The following is a 14,041-nucleotide window of genomic DNA, read 5'->3' as shown; positions in this document are numbered from 1 at the left end:
CCAAGCGTTGAGTCAAGAATACTTGATTATAAACAAACATTTCCCTAACATGATTAACTCACTAAGTTCAAGTCATGGGCTTGATTTGCGTTCCAAACATCTTAAGCAATGTCATATCGACAAGAACGTACTCAAGATTCTATTAGATAGGCTGTTGATAGTTGCTCGATTTGGAATCATTCTAAGACAAGCAAGTCTTAGTTATTGAAACCGACAAAGCAGAGAGCTATTGTTCTTGGTATAGACAATTGACTCCGAAGGCTAAAGAGGAATCAATTACTTCAATATTTCACAAAGAATTTGAAAGGATATGGCTATATTCATCAAATGTGAACAAACTTTACCTGAGTAGTTCAAAAGTCCAGTGAAGTATAGAATCGACTTAGCAAGATATCAAAACTTCTAGATTAGATCGAGAAATGTTTGCTTGAGCCAAGCGTGACCATCTCAAAGTTATGAATGGAAATTTTCATAAAGAACTCCACAAAGAACTTAGTGTGTCCTCACGGAGACCTCTATGTGATTAGAAAATTACTCAAACAATGATGGTTCACAACCCTTCCTATATAGTTCTTAAAGATTTGCACAAATAACTAATGTTACACTAAACAATATGTCGAAGCTAAGAAAGGACGCCATATTCAGTTATGGATAGAAATAACTTTTAAAAGTCTTTTCAAGTATATGTCTGAGGCTCTTAGTCTTAGTGGGAGTTCACTAGCTTAGTGGGAGCTAAGTGGTTCAGTGGGAGCTAGGTGGCTCAGTGGGAGCTGAATGGCTCAATAAAGACTAAAGATAGCTCAAGTGGGAGCTAACTGTTTGTTTCACAACGAACTTTTACCTATAGACAATATACATGTCTTTTTGTAAGCATTCAAGTGAGGCTACGGGCATTACCTCCACATCCTAATTGAGAACATAATGTTTTTTGCTCTAGGTGGTGTCTTTCTAGAAATTAACACGTTTCCAAAACAACAAGTGGGAGGAAAATGAACTCGATGACCATCGAGCTTAGCAACAAACTAGAATTGAGAATTTCGGAAGACCTTAAACGACTTCATGAGAATACTTGATCAAGAATACTCAAAATTACTTTACAAGTGCCTTAAAAGAGAATTCATTACTCACAAAACATTAAAAATGTTCGAGTAAGATCAACATGTTAAAAAAGCTTTGAAAGCGCCTTTAAACTCAGTGTTTGATGCAATTACCCCGTATAGGTATAGAATTCACCAAAGGCTTGGATTGAATCCTATAAATTTTCTATTAAGTTAGAAATAAACCTAAGACTTACAAGAAAAGGAATAATGTCTTGTAAGATAGCTACGACAAATCCAAATTCCGAATGATGGTTAGAGGCCATGAAAATCTGAAATAGACTCCATGTTTGAAAATCATGTTCGAAACTTGATTAATTTGCATGAAGGATGAAAGATCCATTAATTGCAAATAAGTTTTCAAGGAGAAAACTAACAAATGTGGAAATGTATATGCATACATAGCTAGATTGGTTGAAAAGGATATAATTAATTTCAAGGAGTTGATTTTAATAAAAATCTATTCACCAATCGGAATGCTTAAGTCTTTTCGTGATTGATCTAGAAAAATTGCACATATGAAATATGTCAAAATAGATACCAAAACCGCCTTCCCAAAATAGGATCTTGGAAGTGACTATGGAATAGTCTAAGGGTTTTGAAAATCTAAATAATGCTAGATTTGAAAGCAAGCACCTGGAATCTGTCATGGGATTAAAGGAAGCATTGCATGAAGGAATTGGAACGTGTTTTCTCATAAAATTAATAAGAGGATTGACTTATGAAGAAACACAGAAATTCTTATGAACAAGAAGTTTAGTGGGAGCAAAAGTAAAGGTCCAACGAGAAGTTTACGAACTCTATTGTGAAACAACTATCAAATGCTAAATGCTTAGATTTGAAAGTATTTTCGTCAATTGGACCATGCTAAAGACGATACTTAGTACATGTTGGGAATTAAGTTCTATGGTATAGACTTAATTAAATGTTTAAATGAGTAAAGGAATTTACCATGTTAAACATGAAGGACTTTGAAAGGCTTTCGACCCATAGATGTATGAAGCTAAGTAAATGTTTGAACTAAGTATAAGCTAGGATAAATACTAATTCAACCAAGAAAGACTCTAGTAAGAGACTTTTAACCATATCACATAGCGAACATTTTGGCAAGACTCAGTGCAACTGAATGAGCTAAATTTCACATGGATGGAATAGAATTGAGAATCTTTCTAGAATTAAATCCATCATGTAAAGCTATGATATGGAATCGTCAGACGACTTACTTTCTTAGAGCATGAGAAGTACGTATATAATACCAGTCGACATTAATCTAAGTATTAGATCATTAGATTATAGTCAAGAACATCCATAGCACTTAAATAAGTAGTTGGATGAGTTCTTGACGCATGGAAACAAATACAACTTGAGTTTTGATGTTGCAAGCACAAACCTTAACAAGGATTAGATCCTTAGCAAGGAAGCCATTTATAAGCACGAGGCAAGAAGTGTCGTGGCTTGAGAATGGTAACATGGATATGCATCCATGTATAATGTGCGAAAATTTAAGATAAATTTCCATGATCGTAAGTGATTTGAGTACTCCAAATCATTGTGGTTCGTTTGGAGTGAAATCCATGCAAGGCATCATCGAAGTGTCTACTAAAACATATGTTGAGAATATTGTTGCCTTAAAGAAAATAATAAGATAGATGTTAAATGGAAAATTTCGTTGTTGAACATTGATGATTGTAGGTTGTCAAGTAGAAGGTCTCAAATCATGAAAATAAGTGGGTGCCATTGCTTGAACAATAAATCCTGAATCACATGTAATCCATTAACACTCTCAAAATTTTATCATCTTATTATGGAAATGGTGGATAATGAAGATGCTAAGGTTTGCAAAGTAATTATAACTAAACATATCCAATAAGTGAACGACAACATTCATAATTGCATGAAAGAAATCAAGCATATCAAATATGAGTGTGATTTCTATGAATGTTTTATGAAGAGTACTACTCTTAAAACATTTGGGATAAACCATTTATCATAAGATGAAACATTGTGAAGTTTCATAGTGGAATAAAATATTTCTAAATATTCCACAAACTATTTAATTGTGGTTTAGAATTAAATAATGAGTCCATTCGATTTTAATAAATATTCAAAATAGGGTATCAAGTCAATGTCTTGGATAAAGAAACACCTATTAAGTGAGCATTGAATATTTTAATCGAAAATTATTTCTAATCAAAGTCATATTTTTTGTGGACGATTAATGACCATTAGAGATTAGTGTATAGTATGATTTATAGCATCGTTTCTTGTGCTATGAGGATATAAATCATTTGCACATGTATTGGTTTAGAACCATACTGGTTCGACCTATGAGAATACTTTAAGAGATTTAAAATCGTCATAAGTATTTTTCTCATTATTACTATCGGAACTCTTTTCCTTGACCATGAGTAGTGGGAGGTCTCTTGTTTGAGTACTAGTCCGCTTTGGTATCCGCCAAACGTCTGCCGTAACTGGGGATTATAACAACAGATATCGGGCGGCTAGGTCCTCTTAGTAAGAGAAGCTACATTACAAGACTGGAAATGTCACCCTACTAACAATAGGGAACATGTCTTGTTGTTTACAAGGCCTCTCGAAGAGCGAGACTGTAAAAATGCATGGCTGTGCTCAGATGGATTTTAGAAATCATCTGCTTATTGACAATCAAACTCGGATTTTGAGAAACACTTTTGGACGTAACAGAGATGACGAGTAATCTTACTCTGTAGTTCACGAAGAGACATGAAGAGTCATAGGAAAGGGGCTATACACTAAATGCACAGTTGTCCGGAAGGAGAAGTGAGAGATTGAAAGGAATGGTGTGCTTCGAACAAGTGTATTATTCTAATAGCGGGTTCAGAATTATTAGAAAGCTAATACATTTCAGTAAGGTCAAGTGATCGTAATGCCTGGGTGGAGGCCGCTTCCGATCAGTAATATTAATATAATTAATATTACAACTTAATCTTCACTAAACCCTTCGGGTCACACCCAAGCAAAATATACAAACCGACTCGACAAATTAATTCGGAAGAAATTAATTCGTCGCCCTAGTATTAAATATTTAGACGTCGGAAATTCGAGCTTGGAGCGTCGAAACCGAGCGTCGGAGAATCTCAAATGTCGAGCCAAAATTTAGGATTTGGCAAGACGGGAAAATGCTTCATGTAACAAGGAAAGTGTGCCCAATAGGAGCGTGCCACGTGGCAGCACACATGGCAAAACGCCATGTGGCAGCACACGTGGTAGCACGCATGGCAGCACGCGCCAAAGTTGGGTGACACATGATTAGTTCACATTGCATATGAAATGCCTTGGGACTAAGTGAGAAAGTGGTCCACTCCTAACCATGTGACTCTTGTTACTTGTTCCTTGGTTTATTTAACTAAGGGTTGAATTCACCAATCTTTCCAAGTGGGATCTTTTTGTGAAAAGTCCCACATTGGAAGATGAGTGGAATTCACAAAGCATACTTCCTTATAAATAGTCATGGCATGGCTTGAAAATTCTTTGCTTGAAAGAGTTAGAAAGAGCATTCCATATTTTGGGAAAAACTCTTAAACTCCATTAACGCTTGGGTTTTGGTCGGACCTTGCTAACTCCAAGGTAGCGGACCTAAAAAGCCGTGTTCGTCCTTTGTGGGTGGATACCGTTGGAGGCACGACATTTACGGTGCTCAAGGCTTTCAAGCAAGAGCCCGTTTTGAGAGGGCGAAGCTCGCTTCAAGGGTATGATTTGTTCTTCCTTTTCTTGTGTTTATTTATGCTTTATGGTTTTATTAATTATGAGTGCTTCCTTGGGTCGGGTTGTTTCCGCGGTGAGTCAGACTCACCAAACCCCAACAAGTTCACTTCAAATTGGTGGCAAATAATTCAAGGCCACCGGGTTGAACCAGTTCCAATGTGAACCGGTGCCAATTTTTATTTTGAAAAAACTCGTCGTTCCTCCTCCTTCCTTCCCCCTCCTTTGTTCTTTCTCTTTCCTTTTTTCATTTTCGTTCAGCTCCCTTCACTGTTACATTCGACCTAGCAAAAACCTTCACTACCCTTCTCTCCATTTCCCTCCACCACAAGTAACACCTTTAACGGCGATCGAAAACCCTCACTGCCCTTCTCTTTCTCCCTTCCACCCACTTAATTTGAGGCCTGAGGTTTCCCTCATAATTCGAGGCCCGAGGTTTCTCTATCAATGTTTTGAAGCCGTGCCAGCGCCCTGAGGCTCGAATTAAAATAAAAAAATCTAAAAGAGAAAGAACCTGCCCTAATAAAAGGTCTCAACTTTATTCTTCTCGTATTCATGTGAGCTTTTTGACTAACATGCAATCATTAGGTTAACCCTGAACCTGCTTATATATGTTGGTTAAATATTAATGCACAAACAAATCTATTATTGGCGATCATTTCAATTATAATCAAATTAACCCTAAACAAGATTATTAATTATCTTATTAAGCGTGATTACAAGTAAAAATTCCCTTTAAACACGCATAAAAGGTTTGATTAAGTAATAACAATAAATAATATCAAGCAACATAATAATAACAATAATAATAACAATTATAATCATAATTAAAATAATCATAATCATGTTAAAGCATAATAATAGCAAGATCCTATGCATGATACTAACAAGATTAATAACAAACCATAGCATGTCAGTAAATGACAAAAATCAAAGCTTTAGCCCTAACATGATACTATCATGAATATTAAGAAAGAAAATAGGAAGCATCGCAGAAATCATAACAATCATATTTGATATTATAACCTTTACCCTAAACATGATACTAGAAATCATTGGTTTCATTCAAAACATTAAACAAGGAAAACATCCTAACATGATAATAGGAATCAAAATAACACCCTAGATATGATTTCTATATCATAATATCAATAAAATGATTAAAGCACTTACTTGGATGCCTTGTATCTCTTTCTACTAACAAAATACACACGTTAGTAACTTCAAGGAAAATGTAAAATTAAACAATTAAATTCAATAATTGAAAGAGAGATTTGGGACCAAACCCTCATAAATTAATCCGTTCACATCTAGGGCAAAGGAAACTTCGAACTTACTAGGTGTGTCTAAATCTTGTGAATGCGGAATTTTGTATCAGACAAGGCTAGTTTAGAAAAGAAAGAGAGAGAAAGTTATTAAGAATTTCTTGATGAGAGTCGATGAGAATTAGTGATTGAAACCAAGGTTTTACGAGGCTATTTATAGAGAATTTCAACCGGATATGATAAAAAACAAATCAGAGTTCCAAAAAAAATAAAACACGACGCTGTCACCAGACACGCGCCTGTCGCCATACGCCAGGCGACCGACGTGTCTTATGGCGCTGCAATTAGTTTTCCACACGTGTTTTTTTTTATTAAATTTAAACTTACGAGAGGGTAAAACTATAATTTCCTTAAAAACACTTCTTTTACTCTAATTTAAACTCTTAAAAGTCAATTTATTAATGCTAACCAAATTAGGACTCAAAAAAACCTTCTAGAAGATTCTAGAAGACTATAATCAATCCTAATCAGATTAGGAATGATAAACCAATAATAGACCCTCCTCTAGATCATTGGGCCGCATATAAACATTAAAACGGGCCTAGTTTAGTAATTTGGTCATAACTTCCTCATTATTCATGGGAATTGGGCTAATAATATACCATTGGAAACCTCTTTTTAAACCCAACCCAACTACACTATCATTGGATCCTTTCCAAGGACCAAACCAAACAATATTGAATGTTTCCATAAAATAGGTTATTAAAAATAGTGAAAAAGAAAAGAATTAAAAACTAACTGCAACACTAGACTTTCCACACTTTCATTTCATTCGATTATGATTTGACATGAAAGGTACACATCACCAGGTTTGGTTTTGGGGAGACACATATGTGTGTCTACAGAATCCCTCACTTTGACTGAGTTTGGAGAAACGCAAGTTTCGAAAACAAAAGTCAAAGTAGCGATAGGGACGGAGAATGATTCAGAACGTTTTGCGATCCTAAATCACTCTTGTAATGCCGATATCTGCAAACTAGCGTTAGTTAAACAGATAAAATAGTTAAGAAACACGTATCTTGCACCGTCGAGCACACGTCTTTGAGAGTAACCGATTTGTTGCATTTGCTGTTGTGACAATTTTCCAGAAGCTAGGGAACGCCATCTTGCTGTTTGTTTTGACGATCTTCCGCAAGCTAGAGAATACCGCCTAAAGACTGCTACGCCTGTAACTGCCTCTAATTTCCGCTGTAATAGACTTTTGCAAGATAGAGAACCTCATCAAAGATTGTTTTGCCTAAAACGACTCTTTATCGCTTTGTGACCATCTTCCGCAAGCCAGGGAACACGATCGAAGATTGCTTCGGCTGAAACTGTCCTCATTTGTTGCGACAATACCCCAAAGAGTATCACTGAAGACAAAAGGCCTTTCAATCCTTTGCTTTTTCTATGCCAATGCGTCGGTGCTTTGCTACTTTTGAACCAGTGTGTCGGTGCCTTTGTGAATTGTGAACAAGTATGTCGGTGCCTTTACGTATGTATGAACCATTATGTCGGTGCCTTTTCTGTTTATGACCATTATGTCGGTGTTTCTACAGTGAGACAATGTTTAGGCGCTTTAAGCTAAGTGAGACGATCATTTATCAGGTCGATCACTTAATGTGATTGTAACCGAGCCGATTATTAAATCATGTCAAATTGCTTATAAGGGCTAACTGGCGTACCAAGGAACCCAAAATTGATGTACGAGGTTGAAATAACCGCTCTGAGTGGATTCAAGCTCTCTCGCCGCTGCAACGCCACTGGCGCCATGTTTTTGCTCTGTCCCCATATGCTGCACTATGTCTCTAAGTGACAGAGCTGTCATTCGACGCCAAAATCGGGAATTCCGTATAAATCCCCTTTTTTTCCTCATTTCGCTGCTACTGCTCTTCTTTCTTCGAAATTCCTCACGAGATTTCAAATTACTTAATCTTACTCCTTTCTCAACCAAACTCACTCAAATTTTTATGAATTTCCACATGTTTGTTCACGAATTTCTTGAAATTTCGAAACTTATATTGCTTAATTTGCTTTGTTTGTCAAATTTTATGCCATGAAATTGCTTGATTATGTTTTTATATTGCCTCTTCCCCCTAATTACCCCAAAAAATGGGTATATCTACCAAGCTAAAATACTAAGTAAATAAAAGAAAAGAAAAGAAAGTAAAAAGGAAAAATAAAATAAGAAACAAATTATAAAAATAAAAGAAAGAAATAAGAAAAGGGAAAAGAAAATGAAGAAATATAAATAAAAGAAAAAGAAAAATAAAACCCCAAAATCCCCAAAACATATCAGACCCCTTTTCCCCCTCTTCTTCGAAATTTGGCCGCTTTGATTTCCTTCATCAACATCATCAATGTCTATCATGGAGCATCATCTTCGATCTTCAATCTCAGCCGTTCGATCTTATTAAACATCATGCACGAGTCTTGTGAAATGGTTTGATCGAACCGATGTTTGGTTTGACCGAACTACGGGGTTGGTTCGGTCGAACCATGGGTGTGTTCGACCACACCTCTTCAATTTAGAGAACTTCGAAAGTTACTGACTCTTTTGACATTTTTTTGCATTTCGATCGAACTCCTCAACGGTTTGCCTTAACCATGATAATTCGTAATTTCCTCTGATTTTGCTCTATTTCTTGCGCGAATTGGAGGGTTGAGTAATTGCGGGTCAGGTGTGGTGAAGAGATGCCGTTTTGGGTGGCTGAAAGTGGTTGATTGCGGTGGTCTGGGTTGTAGCTCGTGTAGGATAGGGGCTGCTCTGGTTTTGGTGGCGTTGCTGCGCCGATTTGAGTGGTTGAAGGTGGTTGATTGGGGGCAGCACCGCTGGCGATGGTTGTTAGGTAGGTGGTGATTGTTGTTGTTGGGGTGCGTGGATTAGTTTGGTGGTGTGGAAAAGGTTGTAGGTGGAGCTAGTGGTTGCGAATTGGGTTGATTGGAGGTTGTGGTGGTTGCAGTTGTGTTGCGTGAGGGAGGCAGCAGCTATGAGGAGCAGGGGAAGTGGTTGCGGTGGTCGTTGGTGTGGGTTTTGGTGGCAGGCAAGGGTGAAGCAGGGGGCTGCGAAGTGGTGGGAGGTTTGGTGAAGGTTAAGGTGCGCAACAGTTAGCAGCTTAGCAAAGAATTGCATACACCTTTACTCGTCCCCGAACTCCAAACTCACTTGACATGAAACCCGGCACCCTAAACACAAAATTGAGGAGAAACAAGACAAATAAAGATGAAATAAATAAAGTAAAATAGAAAAAAGAGAAATAAAACTAAAACTAACAAAAATTAAACAAAGACTATACAAGCAAATAAAGTAAAATAAAATAGACTCAAAACTAATTAAAATAAATAAAAGTAAATTAGAAATAAGAGAAATAAAACTAAAACTAAAAAAAATATAAAAATATACAAGTAAATAAAATAAAATAAAATAACAAAATAAACTTAAAACTAATAAATACTATGAAAGTAACAAAGAAAAGGAACGAAATAAAATAAATCGAAAGCAAATAAAATATGAAAATAAACTAGAAACTAATTAAATAAATAAATTAAATTAAATCATACTAAAACTAAGAAATAACCTAGAAACCTTATTAAAAAGAAAACAAGAGAATAAAAGGGAAAATAAACATGAAAATAACTCTAAAACTACTCTCTAAGAGTGACATAAATGTCACTCATCACTAAGGTTCGGTCGAACCTACTCTAAATTCTTAATTTCTGCAATTCTAGCAGAAAGTTTTCAAATTTAGGTTCCAGAGGAGGTGTGACCAAACTCAAGAAGGTTCAGGCAAACCTTTCAAAAATTTCGACCGAACCTTCATGGAGTTCGGTCGAACCACATAGCTTTTTACAAAAATGCTCATTTTGCAACACAATATGCACAAACACCCCTCTTCAAAACACACTAAACAACATACCATCATGCTAAGGCAAAGCATACCAAAAATTCCAACACAATCAAAACTCAAAAATCCAATAATCCAACATTGTAGATAGGAAAATAACAAAGCATCAAGAAAAGAAGAAAGAGAAAAGGGTTAGAGACTCGGGTTGCCTCCCGGAAGCGCTTTTTGTTTACGTCGTTAGCTCGACGTTCCTTGAATCAATCAAGGAGGGTCAAATTGATGATGCATATCAAGAAGATTCACAAAAATTGGTTCATCACTTGGGAATCCTTCGTAGTAGGGCTTGAGCTGGTGACCGTTCACTTTGAACGGAGTATGCCCGTCTTGGGGAAATCTCATAAGCGCCATATGGGAACACCTCCATGATAATGTACGGCCCACTCCACCTTGACCTAAGCTTGCCCAGGAAAATATTCAAGTTGGAGTTGAATAGGAGGACTTTTTTGCCTTTGACAAATTCCTTCTTATCATTTGAGCATCGTGTCAAGCCTTATTCCGCGCCTTGTGCATGCTCGCGCTATCGTAAGCATTCATCCTCAACTCCTCTAACTCATGTAGCTCGAGAAGCCTTTGTTCACCTGCACTATGGAGGTCAAAGTTGATTTGCTTGATCGCCCAATGGGTTCGATGCTCCATCTCTACGAGAAAGTGATAATTTTTCCCGTAAACAAGCTTATAGGTAGTGGTCCTTATTGGAGTTTTGAAGGCGGTCCTATATGCCCATAGAGAGTCGATGAGTTTAGAAGACCAATCCTTTCTTGTTCTAGAAACCGTCTTCTGAAAGATAACCTTGAGCTCCCTATTGGTGATCTCCGCTTGACCACTCGTTTGAGGGTGGTAAGCAAGCCCCCGCTTATGAGACACTCCATATCTATCAAGAAGTCGAACGAAGGTGTGGTGCTTGAAATGTGACCCCCCATCACTAATTATGTCTCTTGGAACACCAAATCTTACGAAAATCACTTTCTTGAAGAGATTAACCATTACCTTAGAATCATTCGTAGGGGAAGCCACGACCTCCGCCCACTTTGAGACATAGTCAACGACAACCAAAATATACTTGTTCCCATGTGAAGAAATGAAAGGGCCCATGAAATCTATAGCCCACACATAAAAAACTTCAAGCTCAAGGATGAGGTTTTACGGCATTTTATCCCTCCTAGAAATATTCCCCATCCGTTGACATCTATCACAAGTCTTAACAAAAATCCAAGCATCCTTGAATAGAGAAGGCCAAAAGAGCATAGATCGTAAAACCTTTGAGGCGGTCTTTTGAGCACTCATATGCCCACCACAAGGAGAAGAGTGGCACATATGGAGAACACTTTGAACCTCGTCGTTGGGGATGCATCTCCTCAACAAACTATCGACCACTCTCTTCAATAAACTAGGATCATCCCAAATGTATATCTTGGCCTCATGCTTGAGTCTTCGACGTTGTTGTGAAGTGAAATCCAGAGGTACGACACTACAAGCCAAATAATTCACAATATCCGCATACCACGGCTCTGACTTCACTTCAAGGTCATATAGCACATCATCCCTTAGAGCATCCTCTATTGGCAAACCATCATCTTCAAACCTTGCACCGCCCAACCTTGAAAGGTGATCCACCACCACATTCTCGGCTCCCTTATTGTCTCTCATCTCATAATCGAAGTCTTGAAGGACTAAAACCCATCTCAACAACCTCGGTTTAGCTTCCTTCTTTCCTATCGAATATTTGAGAACCGAGTGGTCGGTATACACAACTGTCCTAAAACCAATGAGGTAGGCTCTAAACTTCTCAAATGAGTGAATAACCTCTAAGAACTCCTTCTCGGTAGTTGTGTAGTTTCGTTGGGAATCATTGAGAGTTTTAGACAAATAATGTATGACATGAAGTTTCCCATCCTTTCGTTGCCCAAGAACCGATCCAATAGCCTCGTCGTTTGCATCGCACATGAGCTCAAATGGAAAAGACCAATCCGGACCTTGGACAATAGGAGCGGTGCAAAGGGCTTCTTTCAACCTACAAAAAGACTCTTGACAAGCATCATCAAACACAAACTTCTTATCTTGTTGCAATAGGGATGTGAGAGGCTTAGCAATCAACGAAAAATATTTTATAAAACGCCAATAGAACCCGCCATGGCCAAGAAAGGATCTCACTTCCCTCACGTTGTTGGGGGAGGAAGTTTCTTAATAACCTCTACCTTGGCTCTATCTACCTCAATGCTGGCATGGGAAATTTGGTGCCCAAGAACAATCCCACTTTCCACCATAAAGTGGTAGTTTTCCCAATTCAATACTAGGTTGGCCCTCTCACATCTTTCTAAGTAACAAGATAAATTGGATAGACAACCTTCATAGGTGGTTCCTCCAACGGAGAAGTCATCCGTGAAGACTTCTATCTCATCTTTAATCATATCACTAAAAATTGACATCATGCAACTTTGGAATGTGGCGGGGGCATTACAAAGCCCGAAAGGCATCCTACGATACGCATAAGTACCGTAGGGGCATGTGAAAGTCGTCTTCTCTCGATCCTTGGGGTCAATCGGGATTTGGAAAAATCCCGAGTAACCATCAAGGAAACAATAGAAGGAATGATTTGTAAGCCTTTCTAACATTTGATCAATGAACGGTAGTGGAAAATATCTTTGCATATACTTGTGTTAAGTTGGCGATAGTCAATACACATGTGCCAACTGGTAACAAGCCTAGTAGGCACTAGTTGATCATGATCATTTTTCACTACCATCATACCCCCTTTCTTAGGCATAACTTATACGGGAGATACCCAATCACTATGAGCAATTGGGTAGATAATTCCCGCATCAAGAAGCTTAGCCACTTCCTTCAGCACAACCTCTTACATAGAAGGGTTAAGCTTTCTTTGCCATTGTCTAATGGGTTTGGCATCTCCCTCTAGATCAATTTTGTGCATGCATAATGATGGAATTATACCTTTAATATCATCAATGGTATAACCCAAAGCTTTCTTGTGTTTTCTAAAAACATTGATCAAGAGGGAGGTTTTCTCCTCCGTTAGGTTAAAATTGACAATCACGGGGAAAGACTCATCGGAACAAAGAAATGCATACCTCAAGCCCCAAGATAGAGGTTTCAAGTCTACCTTTGGTGCTCCCTTACCATTGGGGCTCTCTTCTCTTTCTACAACTTGAAAGAGATCATGAATGTAAGGAGCCTCTTCTTCCATGCTCGCATCCTTGCACTCCCTCTTGCTTTCTTCAAGAAAATCCTCATAGAATTGTATGTCTTCTTTGTGAGTACCTATCTTTGATTAATTCAACAACACACTTTTGAGAGGATCATTAGTAGCATGCAAGTGGGAGCGAGAAAATTCATTAAGCACGGTATCAAGAACATCTACTCTAAAGCATTCACCACTTGAGGAGGGTTGTTTCATGACACTATTCAAATCAAATTCAATGGAATCATTGTCAATTTTCAAGGATATCTTACCCTCCTTCACATCGATAATAGCTCTAGAAGTATCTAGAAATGGTCTACCCAAAATTATAAGTATCCTCTCATCCTCATCCATCTCTAGCACATAGAAATCCACGGGGAATGTGAAATTTCCTACCCTAAGGGGAATTTCCTCAACCTTGCCCATGGGGAACTTAATGGAACAGTCCGCTAGTTGGAGAGTTATGTTAGTTGGGGAGAGGGTTCCTACACTAAGCTTTTGGTAGACAAAATAGGGCATGAGACTCACACTCGCTACTAAATCACACAAGGCTTTATCAAACTCAATGCCATTAATAGAACAAGGGATGGAGAAGTTACCTAGATCTTTCAATATGGTAGGAAGTTTGTTGGAAAGAATTGCACTACAATTGGTGGTCAAACTCACCATCTCACACTCCCTTCTCCCACTCAAAATATCTTTCAAGAATTTGGAATAGTGGGGCATTTGCTTCATAGCATCAACAAAAGGTACGGAAATATGCAAATTCTTTATGACTTCCAAAAATTCCCAAATTGG

General features: G+C 37.8%; 1 protein-coding gene across 1 annotated transcript; it reads right to left on the bottom strand.

Annotated features, from left to right (window-relative positions):
- Window positions 1-13,333: 13,333 nt before the first annotated feature.
- Window positions 13,334-13,912, bottom strand: LOC110739164. The gene has a single exon (XM_021919629.1). It carries the CDS (start codon window positions 13,910-13,912, stop codon window positions 13,334-13,336), a length of 579 nt encoding a protein of 192 aa, XP_021775321.1.
- Window positions 13,913-14,041: the final 129 nt, after the last annotated feature.

Source organism: Chenopodium quinoa, unplaced genomic scaffold (assembly GCF_001683475.1).
Source record: "Chenopodium quinoa cultivar QQ74 unplaced genomic scaffold, ASM168347v1, whole genome shotgun sequence".
NCBI lineage: Eukaryota > Viridiplantae > Streptophyta > Magnoliopsida > Caryophyllales > Amaranthaceae > Chenopodium > Chenopodium quinoa.
This window is presented reverse-complemented; position numbering and strand designations above follow the sequence as displayed.